This window comes from Paroedura picta, chromosome 17 (genome assembly GCF_049243985.1).
Source record: "Paroedura picta isolate Pp20150507F chromosome 17, Ppicta_v3.0, whole genome shotgun sequence".
NCBI lineage: Eukaryota > Metazoa > Chordata > Lepidosauria > Squamata > Gekkonidae > Paroedura > Paroedura picta.
Window position 1 is genome coordinate 11983693 of NC_135385.1, and position 13720 is coordinate 11997412.

Here is a 13720-nt window from a genome sequence, read left to right on the forward strand (position 1 = left end):
CTGCTGGGATTGAACTCCCAACCTCATGGGCACAGCTTTCAGACGGCTGCCTTACCACTCTGCGCCACAAGAGGCTCTAGTGATATGATAGCCATCTTCAAATGCTTGAAGGGCTGTCACATAGAGCAGGGGTAGTCAACCTGTGGTCCTCCAGATGCTCATTGACACAATTCCCATGAGCCCCTGCCAGCGTTTGCTGGCAGGGGCTCATGGGAATTGTAGTCCAGGAGCATCTGGAGGACCACAGGTTGACTACCCCTGACAGAGGATGGAGCAGAGTTGTTTTCTGTTGGGTTGGGCTAGAACCAGTGGGTTGAAATTAATTCAAAAGAATTTTCAGCTTAACATCCGGAAGAAGTTCCTGACAGTCAGAGTGGCTCCTCAGTGCTTCCTCGGGAGGTTCTGGGTTCTCCTTCTTTGGAAGTCTTTAAGCAGAGGCTACATCTGACAGAAAGGCTGATTGTGTGAACCTGAGCAGAATGCAAATGTGTGGGCAGTAGGGACAGTGTCTGAGCTTGGATCACCACTTTGGAGTCAAAAGGTGAATTTCCTCCTGACCAAGGAATCTCTCACTGTGAGTGGGCAGGTAGTTGTGAATTTCCTGCATTCTGCAGGGGGTTGGACTCAATGACCCTGGAGATACCTTCCAACTCTACGATTCTATGATTAATATATTTAACCCTTTGGAGTTCCATCTGCTCTGTGTTATTTGCTGTGCTTCAGTCGTGCCCGGCCTCCTGGTCCCACACTGGTTGTAATTCTCACTGTTGCCCAACAGGTGGAGTTTGTGCCACATCTGCCAAAGACCGTCAGTGGGAAGATCAGAAGAAACGAATTGCGCAAGAAGGAGTGGGGGGGAGCATAGAAGCCTGCCTTTGCTTCCGAGAATTTGTTCCGAGAACAGAAAGTTTTCTATTGCTTCCTTGTGTGTTGGCCCCCGAGGCAAGTCCACTCCCTCTGAAGAGCTCCAGGGATTACAAGAAAGTACAGGGTCGGACCTTTGGGTGAGGAGGAACGGTTGAGCTGCCTCCCCCGGCTTCGCAAGAAATCCTAAGATATCCTGCCAGGTTAACCAACGTCAAGTTTAACTCTGCTTCCAGATGTTCCGTTGCGCAAGAAGAACGTTGCGTGAGCCCCTCAAAAGCCACCACAAAATTTGCTTCCCAAGCTCAGCAGCGCCATGAGTCTGCCAGGGGCTCAAGGATGGACACGTGATGAAACACAAAATCCAGTTCCTTCCTGCTGCCCTGGGAAAGGTAATGACAGAGCGACCAACCATTCCGCTCTGGGCATTTAGATAGCTTCCAGCAGGATAATAACAATAAAGGCATCACATTCTAGCCCTCTGAAGACTTGGAACAGTCATATGTTACACTGGTAAAAGCATGGAGTTCATTCTATCTGCATCACCTCAGTGTGCTTCCAGCTAGGTGTAGACGTCAGGAGTGTGGACTTCTAATCTGGTGATCTGGGTTTGATTTCCCGCTCCCCCACATGCAGCCAGCTGGGTGACCTTGGGCTCGCCATAGCATTGATAAAGCTGTTCTGACTGAGCAGGAATATCAGGGCTCCCCCAGCCTCACCCACCTCGCAGGGTGTCTGTTGTGGGGAGAGGAAAGGGAAGGCGACTGTAAGCCGCTTTGAGCCTCCTTCGGGTAGAGAAAAGCAGCTTATAAGAACCAACTCTTCTTCTTCTTCAGTAATCTCAGGGCTCTCCCAGCCTCCCCTCCCTCACAGGGGGTCTGTTGTGGGGAGAGGAAAGGGAAGGCGACTGTAAGCCGCTTTGAGACTCCTTCGGGTAGGGAAAAGCAGCTTATAAGAATCAACTCTTCTTCTTCCAAGCCTTAACATTACCAGTTCTTACCCATGACAAATCTCTTTGCACACCTGGGTCCCTGTTCTGCAAAGACTACATAGTCCAGCCTAAAAGTCTGGCCACAACCCAATTCCAGCAAAAGAGACCCTGCCTTTGTTTAGGGGTGTGCATACAAGCACATTGGGGAAAGGTCATTCCCCTCACAAAGTGAGACAATCCCTTTCTCAATTTTTTTTACCCCTGAAACATTTTTTCAGCCTTTGAGAAACCCCAGAAGTGGCCCAACAGAGCAGGGTATGCGAATTATGGTGCTGGAGACGAATGCTGCGAATCCCACGGACAGCCAAAGTTACCAACAAGATAGTTTTAGAGAGGAGCAAACCAACTATGTCATCAGAAGGGAAGATGTTGCGGCTAAAGCTCACTTCCTTTGGACACATCGTGCGATCAATCTCATTGGAGAAATCATTAATGCTCGGCATGGTCAGCGGCAAAAGGAAATGTTGTCTACAAAGGATCCACTGGCTCGACACAAGCAAAGACGATACAGGGATGACCACGAACCAACTAAAAGCAGCAGTCAGAGACAGGGGCGCATGGCAGAGACTTTCCTATAGAATCACTGAGGGTCGGACACGAGTGAACGGATAACATCATCATCATCATCATGGTTGAGAAGCACAGCTGTGGACATGCCCACCCTGGGCCCCTCCCCTTCCTGCCCCCTCCAAGGCCCATCATTGGCCATTGGGGGGGGCGGGCAGCTGACATGACCATATGTGGTCATAAAAAGGTAAAGGTATCCCCTGTGCAAGCACCAGGTCATGTCTGACCCTTGGGGTGACGCCCTCCAGTGTGCCCTAGGCCAGCGGTCCACAAGCTTCCGTTTGCCGCGGACCACTGCAGCGTAGTGGGGGGAGAGGGTGGTACGGGGGCCCGCGCATGCGCGGTAGCCCCAGCGCAAACACGCATGCGCGGACTGCCGCGCACACGCGTTTGCGCCCGGCAGGGCCCGCGGGTTGGGGACCACTGCCCTAGGCATTCAAGAGGCTAGCAATCTACCATGGAGAGCATCTGTGACCTTTGAGGGTATGGCCCGAGCTCTCCCTCCCCAGTTGCTGGCAGCTGCATGTCGGTTTAGAAAATACAAAAAGGGGGGCCCTCAAGTTTAATGTCAAGCTGGGGCAGCCCCTGGGCTTTCCGAGGCCTCGCTCCAGCTGCTGACGCTCAATCCAACCAGGCAGAGGGTACAGAGAGAACATCCCAAGGTTATCGGGTTTCCTTTGGCGTTTGTCACTTCGCAGGGGAAAAATATTATGGATCAGTTTGTAAAGCACCAGGCATTTATTTCATTAATAAAGGACTAAAAAAAAAGACATTAAAACCCATGATCATTGCATTATACATGATTTCCAAAGGGAGAAAGAGGAGAAAAGCCCTGTGCCCCTGTTCTTATTTTAAAAACTCAGGGAGCGTGCATGGCTCCAGTTATCTAGCAATTTCGGCGTATTCTGAACGTTCGTCGAGGTTTGCATCACGTGCTTTCCAAAGAGGCTGCAGGACAGCAATGCCCTGGGGGAACCTCCTAACCTGCAAGCACATGCACCGTGAGTGATGCGTTCTTAAGTGCGCATAGAAGGTCGGAGACCCAGGCTTCTGTTGTGCACGTTTCCCAGGGAATGCCAAATCAGCCCAGGAGATGGTTGCCCTACAGGCCTGGAGGTGGGGGAGGGAAGGGCGGGTTTTTCCCGCAGGAGCGTCTGCTCCCATTTGAAATAGCCGCAGCCCTTTGGGGTCCCTTCCTGTTTCCCCACCGGGCAGCTGTAGAACCCCTTCCCGTGATTGGGACCGCCCTTCGATACCTGGAGCCTCCTAGCTCTCCGGCCGCATTTGCATAAAGGCGGGGTCACTTTCCCTGTTTCTTTACCCCGGAGAGACCGGTTTTGATTGGTGGAAGAGTTTAAGATGCCACAGGGCACTTGATTGGACCCTGAGCGTCTGGAAGAATAAGCAGGCGATGCACCGCTGTCTTCATGTACGGCAAAGGGCAGCTTTTTCGCTGGTGGAACGGACTGTGGACTGGAAGGTTTCCTTTTTGGAGCTTCCGAAGAAGAGGAGAATGCAGGGCAATCGCTGTTTGATGTCATGGAACCTGTATTTTCCTTTGCAGCGGGGAGCTTAAAAACAGAAGGGTCTGAAGGCTTACCTGGAGCAATGCCTTTGTGATAAATCGTGGTATTTGGGCTTTTGTACGCGATCGACGTAGAGAACTCCGCATTCAGAGTCCCCACAGCAGCATGCTCAGACTGCAAATTGGTCATGTGTGACTCCCTCGTATCCGCTCCCTCTCCGGAGACCGGTGAACCCTTACCGTCTGCATCATCCTTGACCTGTGGGCATTCCGAATCCTGTCCGTGCGGAGACGCTGGTATCCACGCGAAATCCTCCCAGTCGGCCAGCATTGACAGACCATCAGAAGAAGTACCGATCTCCACATCGGAAACGTTGACGGAGGAAAGCGTCGTCGAAACCAACACCAGCCCTGCATTCTGGGCTGGGGAATTGGCCGTCTGATGCCCGTTGCTTAGTCCACTCTGGACGCCAAAAGACAGTGGCTGGAGACAGCCAATCGGGGAGCCCAGTCTGTCTGCAAGTGGAGTGGAATGACCCCAGACCTTGCTGAGGCCAGTGGCTTTTGACCCGTGTCTTGATGTACCGGGGATGCTTTCATACAAGCACACAGGTGCATACTCTCGTTGTTCGTCTCCAGTGTCATCTTTAATCACTGCGGTACCGTCACGGTCCCCGATTTTGTTCAGCTCTGATGTTTTCACACCATTGTTGCTTCCCAAAGGGCCGCCTGCAGGCAGCTTTGCCGTCAAAAATCTGGCAATAGAGTTCTTTGCTGGAGTCGCCTAAAGATGTCATAAACAGATGAAGAGGGGTTGTTTTTTTTTTTTTTAAGAAGGGGAATAAGAGAGTCTAGGACAAGCGAGAAAAATCTGCCGTGGAATCCTTCACGTCAATCGCAAGGGTCAGAGCAGTTGAGTGTGTCGCTTCCGCAAAACCCTCGGTCTGCGTGTTCTTCAAGGACATGCGCCAAGAAGAAAGGAGCCACTAACCTTGTCCAAAGTCTTAGTGATCTTCATCACACATCCTTCACGGATCATCCGCCAGGCAAGGCAGGCTGTGTTCCGAGAATCGTCCAGCCCTTTGGAGAACAAGGGATGGAAGGGCTGTCAGTGTATTCAAAGTCAAAACATGGCCTAGTAAACTGACACGAGGACTTCTCTGTGCCAGCAATTTGGTCTGACTCACTGTTCTTCTGGTCACGGGGCTAATTCCCTCTTCCACAGGATGTCGGCGCTGATTGGGGGCTGTCCCAGGCCTGTTCCGAATCAGGCCCTCATTTGCCCCACGGCAAGGAGATGCAGATAAATCCGTGTTCCCTTTTTGTGCCCTGGGCGTCGACAGGGCCTATGTGGGGCTGGTCCATCCTGGCCCGGCTCCTGCCCACCCACGCCAAAGTTTGGCATCCAGAAAGGGACCAGAAAATGCCACAGGCACTACACAGTATTGCATTCTTACACAATGCCATGTTCTTAAAAATAAATAAATAAAAGGCCATCCTGCAGAGGAACCTCGCCACCTTGGCTGCCGTGCAGGAGCACAAATCTGGGGAAGACAGGGTGCGATGGGCCAAATGCTCTCCCACGCGGAGGCGGGAAGAGGTGGGGCAACCTTGTCCCGGCCCCAAAACCAGGCCAAGGCCCAGCACGACATCCTCTGTGCAGTCAAGGTCAGAGAGTAGCTGAATCATATTTTAATGGAATGGATCCGGAATTGTTATTCCTCAGGACCAAACTGTCAGGGTCAGGCCAAAAGCCACATGGGGGGGGTCTGTTCTGATTTCTCAGCCCATTTTCCACGATGAATGGCAGTCCTGAGGCAGCTGGCTGAATTCCAGATCCCGTTCAGGGTATTGGTTTTAATCTTTAAGGCCATTCGTGGTCTGGGTTCAGTGGACCTGAGGGACTGCCTGTCTCCCTGTGCCTCCCCCGGAGAGCACTTCCCTCTTCGAACTCCAACAGATTGGTTGACTCCAGCCCGAGGGAATCACAGAATCATAGAGCTGGAAGGGAACCTCCAGGGTCATCTAGTCCAACCCCCTGCACTATGCAGGAAGTTTGCCTGGCCTCAACCAGGGCCAGGGCCTTTTCGGTACTGGCCCCTACCTGGTGGAATGGGCTCCCAGAAGAGCTTAGGGCCCTGGCAGAGCTGGTTCAGTTCCACAGGCCCTGCAGGATGAAGCTTTTCCACCAGGCGTTTGGTTGACGCCAGGATAAGGACCGTTACATCATCCAGCGCCCCCTGCTGGCTGGGAGACAACACGGAGCCGGTGGCAGAATATGCCCAATCGTTGTTACGATCTTTGTAAGCGAAGTTGCTTCTGGGCTGTTATTAGGCTGTTTTAATTGGTATGATGGTTTTAATATGTGTGTATTCTTTTAAACTTCCTGTAAGCCGCCACGAGCCATCCTTGCTGGGAGTGGTGGGGTCAAAATCTAAAGCATAAAGCATATATAAATACAACTAAAAAACTGCTTTGTTGGTGGCAGGTCCCTTTCCAAAGGCCTCCTGTCCTGTGCCCTTCCAGATGCACCTTTGCAAAGAGACATTCTTGCTCCATGAAGATTGGCTCAGGAAGACATGAAGTTACCCAACATCAAATCGGATTCTGGGTCTATCAAGATCAGTACTGTCTATTCCAGGGGTAGTCAAACTGCAGCCCTCCAGATGTCCATGGACTACAATTCCCATGAGCCCCTGCCAGCGTTTGCTGGCAGAGGCTCATGGGAATTGTAGTCCATGGACATCTGGAGGGCCGCGTTCTCATTATCTACTCTTCCTTTCCACTGGAGAGGCTGGATAGAACCTAGGGCCTTCTGCATGATGAGCAGAGGGGTGAGAGGAGACATTAAAAATACATTTCTCGACTTTCTTTTGCACCTTTGTCCAAATAAACCACTGCAACCACACTCACCAGAATGCTCCCGTCCTGCAAATACGATCCCCACATCCTGCAAAGCGCCTTTTAATCCTTGGGGCTTCCTCGAATAAAAGAGCTAGAAGAAGACAAATGCCAATTGCTGTACTCTTCATTTGACCAACTGCAAAGTCTTGTAGATGTTGCACAGTGTTAAAATCCTGGATGTTAAAATGTTATTACCCTGGTCTTTGATCCTAAGCCATCCTCCCCCAATGGTTAACAGTTAACATTCTGGACTAAAACTATGGGCTACTCCTTCTGCTATTCCCCCCCCCCCCACCTGAACAGGATTTTGGGAGAGCAAAGGCTGCCGTTAAAGGGGCAAGCAAGAAAGTTCAGTCCTGCTGACAGAAACCCCTCCCAGGAGTAGGAAACAACATTGTTGTCCAATGCACCATCAACACAAATGTTGTTGTTGTTGTGGTTGTTAGGTACGAAGTCGTGTCCGACCCATTGCGACCCCCTGGACAATGATCCTCCAGGCCTTCCTGTCCTCTCCCATTCCCCGGAGTCCATATAAGTTTGCACCGACTGCTTCAGTGACCCCATCCAGCCACCTCATTCTCTGTCGTCCCCTTCTTCTTTTGCCCTCAATCGCTCCCAGCATTAGGCTCATCTCCAGGGAGTCCTTCCTTCTCATGAGGTGGCCAAAGTATTTGAGTTTCATCTTCAGGATCTGGCCTTCTGAGGAGCAGGCAGGGCTGATCTCCTCTAGGACTGACCGGTTTGTTCGCCTTGCAGTCCAAGGGACTCGCAAGAGCCTTCTCCAGCAATCAACACAAATACAGACCCCCAACAAAAATAAACAGTCAAAATAGTGGTTTGGTGACAGATGTCAACGCAGCAGATGGCTGAAAATCCACCAGCACAAAACCTTTCTAACATATTTTAAGAGCCAAGATCATTCCAGAACAGCAGGGCTGCCAATTTGAAACAATCAGAATAATTATGTGGCCGCTGTGCTACCACTGCAGATCACCTATCAGGGGAAAATGGATACATCTAGAATCATAGAGTTGGAGGGGCCACCCAAGCCATCTACGTCCAATCCCCTGCTCAATAAAAGATCAGCCTAAACGAAGCAACCATAACAAGTGTTTGTTTGATGCTTAAAATAGTTTGATGCTTAAAATAGTAGTGTGTTTAATGTGCAAAAGCCAAAGTACATGCTACAGAAGGACCAGGTTAAGTACAAACCCAGAAAGCAGAAGAATGAACTGATGGAATAGCAAAAGAGATACAAAAATGGTAAAGAACGAAGCAGACAAAAAGAATTATTACACGTAACTAGAAACACCAGAGAAATACGCCTGGCCTCAACCTGCGTCAGGGTCTTTTCGGTCCTGGCCCTGATCTGGTGGAATGAGCTCCCGGGAGAGCTGAGGGCCCTGATGGAGCTCTCAAAGTTCCGCAGGGCCTGTAAAATGGAGCTCTTCCGCCAGGTCTTTGGTTGAGGCCAGGACTATGATCTAGCCCCCCCCCCCTCCATGGTGTGCTGTACCATCTTGCAACCTCTCTGAGAGATTGGCTATGGTAAAGGGACAGTTTTTAGACATCTTGTTGCTGGAGTTTTATGTTTTATGGGGCAGGGGGGTTTACTGGGTTTTATGTTTGACTAGGGGCCAGGGGCCATTGCATTCAGGAATACAACCGGCGCTAGATTGGAGGGGGGGGGTGGAAGAACTCTGCGGACGGCCTCCCCCTCCCCCCGGACCTGGAAAGTCTGCAGGCAGCTGTTAGGGAACTCACCGGCAAGGGCAGCTCTCACGCAGCAGGGATCTGCAGCCTCTGAGCCTTGGAGGGAAGTGGAAGGAGGAGGGGGTGGTCAGAGGTGGGGGGCGGAAGGCGATTGGCTGGCCGCTGGACAGACAAGCCAGCCGTTTGGAGGAGGAGGCACTCAAGGGCGGGACAGCCGCCCTGAGTGGGTGTTAAGCGCTGAATGGCATTGAAGCCATGAGAGACCCTCCTCCAAGGCCTTACCATAAATATATTATGTGGAACAGATGTAACCCGCCTTGAGTCATTTGAAAGAGGTGGGCTAAAAATCAAATAAATATACAAAAGTAAATACCTTGTAAGTTGCCCGGAGGTCAATCCAGGAATTCAAAATATCCGGTTTCCGCAGCTGCTTCCTTTTGCACTCATACTGCAGGCAGACCGCCAGGTCCCAATCTGTATGGGAAGCAGGTTTCCATTAGTAGGTAAATATAAATATAATAATAAATAAATATAATAATAATAAATAAAGGTACACATTGCCATACATATTTCCTTCTCCATGACAGTCAGATTCTGCTTCACTTTGGTAGTTTGCATTCCGCACAAATGCAGATGTCAACCAACAAATGCAGATGTCAACCAACATTCGCAGAGTACAACCTTCATAATTTTTACTCGGTTTGCTTTTTGAGAGTCAGATGCCGAGTTCCTTCTCACTGCTCCCTATGGGGGGGCTTCCTTGGACCCCGAAGGAGAGCTCCTCATGGAGAGACATACTGGGTTTTTTTAGAGGTTTGAGTGGTAGAATACAACCCATTATTGTCTGGTTTATTAAAAAACAACGTAATTAAGGTGCAGAATACTTAGTAAATAGCACATGCATGCATTCACAGCTTCACCACACGATTTGAGCATTTGTAAAAAATTTAAGCATCCAGAGAATCTCAGCAAAGAAGCAGCAGCAGCTGCTGTGGCTTTTGCTGCTGCTGCTGCTTTTGGCTTGGACAAAGGGAAATTCTGGTAAAATATCAGAATGGCATTGGATATTTCTGCCAATCAGGGCCCAGAGGTTCTCTCTGCCTTTCCTTTCAGATGTTTTAAGAAGCAGCCTAGAATGGATGCAAGGAACTTCATTTAATTTGTAGAACCTGTAGAATTCTGCTTTCCGAGCAATGTGTTTAAAAATGGGAGGGGATGTAGCACATTTCTTTTTGGAAAAGAGAGGGCTCCCAACCTTCAGCACACCTCAGTCACCTGCAGTTTTCACAGCCAATGATGGACGCCCCACAGTTAAATAATTGGGGAGCAGACTAACTCCAAAGTGAAAAATTGCAGATATATAAACAGCAGAAATCAATATAAGCCAGGATGAGATGGCTGAACAAGATCTTAGGTGCACAAATATTAACTAATGAACTGTCTAGACAGAAATGCAGTAAAAAAAAAAAAGCTACCACAGCTCTGTTAGTTAACTCTTCCCTTCATTGGGCTACAAAAATTGAGTCCAATAAAGATCGACAATTTATTTATTGAAAAAATCTTTGTTGGTCTTAAAGGTGCGATTGGGCTCAATTTTTGTTGTGCTACTTCCGAGCACAACACGGCTACCCACTTGAATCTATTTTCATTGGGCTAGTTTATAATGTGCTCTTGTATTTAGTACGCATTTAATAAGGTACTGTGAATTACCTGACCAGGTAACAAAAGCACATAATTTTCCTTCAGAGGCACCAGAGTCGGAACGAACTGAATCAAAAACAATTTTCTTCTCCTGTTGTAGCTTTAGAATCCATTTAGAAAACTGAGACAGGCATATAGGCAAAGGGATTCCTTCATCAACTTGATTCTAAACAGAAGAGAACAAGATACCTTTAAGTATTTCTGTTCACCTGCTGTACTGCCCAGCCCTGACAATATCACAATTCAACTTCAGTTCAAAAACAAGTTTCTGCGATTAGTTCCACCAAACAGAATCAAAACCTTCTTACCTGTGTGATGCCTGTTAGCTCAGTGCAAAAATCAGAGAGAATTGGGTGCTCCTGGGGTTGAACATACATGTGGAATTCAGATTCAATGTCCCCATTTGAAGTGTTTAATAGAACGGCTGGAAATTCAACTATGAGAAAAGGGTATTAAGGTAAAATGGAAGCGCTAGCAGGCAGTGGGCTTTCAAGTTACGTGATCTAGAGATATTTATTAGGCACAATTTCACTCATATCCCATGCTTTGCGAAAACAGACAATGCGGTATGTGGTATTTCATCTATGCCCAGCCACAATTGCAGACTGCTTTGCATGAGCTGAACTAAAACAAGACATAGCCAGAGAGAATGAACCTGAAAACAGCTCCACCCATCACTCGAGCACATCAAATATCTTTATCCATCCATGGTTCCTCTATATATTTGTGAAACAGCCTGGGGGGTGGGACGTGTCGGGCTGTCCAAGTTGGAATAGGGCCACCCCGATTGGCCCTGCCCCTGCAGCTCCCGCCCTCCGTCCCTGGCCTCTAGCCTCTTTGCTCTCAGATGCGCCTCAGTGCCTGGAGACAGCAGCAGGTAAGGGGAAAGGACCCTGGGCAAAGGGTTGTGGTGGAGGGCTTGCTAATGAGGGCCTCCCGGCCTGCTGACTGCCTGCTAGGAAGCTCTGTCCCAGGCCTGCTAATGAGCTGGCCAGCCCCCTGCCGCCCCACTTGATCCAGCTGTGAGCTTAAGCTGCCTGACCATGGGGCAGGGCAGGGGGCCCTTTCAAGGCCTGTTCTTGGGAACGGGATTTGAAGCTAGTCAAGACAGAAATATCACACTGAATTTGCAACAGGGTAGTCAATAAATGTAAAGAATTTGTGGGAATAATATCTGAACAGGTTTGATTTCATTCCCCAGTTTGTCCAGACACAATCCTCCAAAAGATTCAACGTCCACTTACTTATTTCTTGACTGTAGTGTTTCCTGCCGTCTCTCCAGCACGTAGACTCAAAATCAATGATGATTAGATAGTCAAACTCCTGCCCTGCAGCGAAGAAGAAGAAGAAGAAGAAGAAGAAGAAGAAGAAGAAGAAGAAGAAGAAGAAGAAGAAGAAGAAGAGGAGGAGCCATGATGAGCCCAAGGTCACCCAGCTGGCTGCATGTGGGGGAGTGCAGATTCGAATCCGCACTCCTAACCACTACACCAAAAGGGGCACTGGGTCCATTTAAACATTCACGCTGGGAAACAGACACGGCACTCACTCAGTTTGGGTCTCCCACGATTGTGACCACCAGGTGATGATCTGGAACTTCTCCGGAGAATGCCAAGCTGCCTGCAAGGCAAACACAAATACTCGCCTCCATCAAAATCTCATTTCTCAGAGTGATGAAAGGATATACTTTTCCATATAAAACACGGCTGATGCCAATATATGTAAATAGAGCTCGGTAGGACTGCCCTAGACAGAATGGAGCATCCTGTTCTATGCATCTGCTTATTGCTGTGAAAAGCGGGAAGTATATTTTTAAGCAGGCAAGAAAAGGGGTTTAACTGTGGCCTCTTCTTTTCACTCCAGTGCCTGAAACATTTTTCGCCCAGCTCAGATGCAACAAGAGGAAACTGCTAAGCTAGAAAATGAAATGTTGATCTCAGCAGTAAGTACATGTAAGCAGGTTACAAGAAGACTGAAAAACCCGTCAGAAACCCCCAACTTATACACACAAAGTAGACAATAGGCCTCTCTGCCCGTGGGTGCAATTGGCCAGACGAGCCTTGACCGGTCATTTATGTGTCCGCTTGGATCTTGCCTCAGACCTCAAGCTCAGTCCTTGGCAGATCCACAAACACAATGGCAGCCCTACAGGAAAGCTCCTTGAGTGGCCAGGGGCCACGCACCTTCGCCACCTATCCTACCTCACAGGGCTGTTGTTGTAAGGATAAAATGGAGAAGAATCAGAACCACAAAGGATCCTGGGTGTGGGCACCACTACACCTTGGGCAGCCCAGGCCAGGTACTTTCCTCGCCTCGTGTTCATGACAGAACGCGGAGAAAGGAATGATATCATAATGTTCCACGTAAGAGTTATTCGGAGTTCAATGTAAACTGCCCAGAGCCGCAAGGAATGGGCGGTATAGAAATCGAAATAAATAAATAAATAAATAAATAAATAAATAAATAAATAAATAAGGTGCTGAGTCGCTCCATTGGGGAGAAAGGCAAAATTAAACAGCAGAAAGTGGCTCTTCAGAGGTCCATGGACTACAATTCCCATGAGCCTCTGCCAGCACGCTGGAGAGGGGGGAAAGGCAAAATTAAACAGCAGAAAGTGGCTCTTCAGAGGTCCATGGACTACAATTCCCATGAGCCTCTGCCAGCACGCTGGAGAGGGGGGAAAGGCAAAATTAAACAGCAGAAAGTGGCTCTTCAGAGGTCCATGGACTACAATTCCCATGAGCCTCTGCCAGCACGCTGGAGAGGGGGGAAAGGCAAAATTAAACAGCAGAAAGTGGCTCTTCAGTGGCCCATGGACTACAATTCCCATGAGCCTCTGCCAGTATGCTGGAGAGGGGAGAAAGGCAAAATTAAACAGCAGAAAGTGGCTCTTCAGAGGTCCATGGACTACAATTCCCATGAGCCTCTGTCAGCACACTGGAGGGGGGAGAAAAGCAAAATTAAACAGCAGAAAGTGGCTCTTCAGTGGTCCATGGACTACAATTCCCATGAGCCTCTGCCAGCACGCTGGAGAGGGGGGAAAGGCAAAATTAAACAGCAGAAAGTGGCTCTTCAGTGGCCCATGGACTACAATTCCCATGAGCCTCTGCCAGTACTCTGGAGAGCCAGTTTGGCCTCCCTGGGCGAAATAAACTCGCATTTACTAAGGCGCAGGACCCCGCCCGACTGGAACTTACCAACTCCCTCCCGCCCAACCTCCCGCCCGACCTCCCGCCCACAGGCGGAGACAGCGGCGGATCCCCCCCCCCCCCTAGGCCTCACCTGGCCAGCCGCTTGGTCGCCATAGCGACAGCTCGCCTCGCGGCCCCCCGGCCCCGCCCACCGCGCTCAACCTCGGGACGGCGTCCGTTTCAAACCCCCCGCCGGAAGCCGGACGCCCCGCCCCCTATCGATGCGCTCCGGAGCTTGGCTGCTCTGGCCTGCCCGACCGACTTCCG

At 49.8% G+C, this 13720-nt stretch overlaps 2 protein-coding genes across 4 annotated transcripts in view; one reads left to right on the forward strand and one right to left on the reverse strand.

Annotated features, from left to right (window-relative positions):
- LOC143827481 (acyl-coenzyme A synthetase ACSM3, mitochondrial-like) overlaps nt 1-3192 on the forward strand; it is an 18898-nt gene extending 15706 nt beyond the window's left edge. For both annotated transcript variants that reach the window (XM_077317064.1, XM_077317065.1), the window contains one exon: nt 779-3192. In XM_077317064.1, coding sequence (XP_077173179.1) covers nt 779-865 — 87 coding nt within the window. In that variant the 3' untranslated portion in view covers nt 866-3192. The remainder of the gene's footprint in view (nt 1-778) is intronic.
- Nucleotides 3142-13662, reverse strand: ERI2 (ERI1 exoribonuclease family member 2). 2 transcript variants are annotated; one of them, XM_077317061.1, is made up of 9 exons: nt 13545-13662; nt 11812-11882; nt 11510-11593; nt 10574-10701; nt 10275-10431; nt 8938-9038; nt 6861-6942; nt 4939-5027; nt 3142-4731 (listed from the first exon to the last, which is right to left on the reverse strand). In XM_077317061.1, exons 1-9 carry the CDS (start codon nt 13565-13567, stop codon nt 3439-3441), a joined length of 2028 nt encoding a protein of 675 aa, XP_077173176.1. In that variant the 5' UTR covers nt 13568-13662; the 3' UTR covers nt 3142-3438. The 2 variants fall into 2 exon arrangements, with proteins under 2 accessions (XP_077173176.1, XP_077173178.1); XM_077317063.1 differs by having other exon boundaries at nt 11510-11588; nt 13545-13576.
- Between the last annotated feature and the right edge of the window lie 58 nt (nt 13663-13720).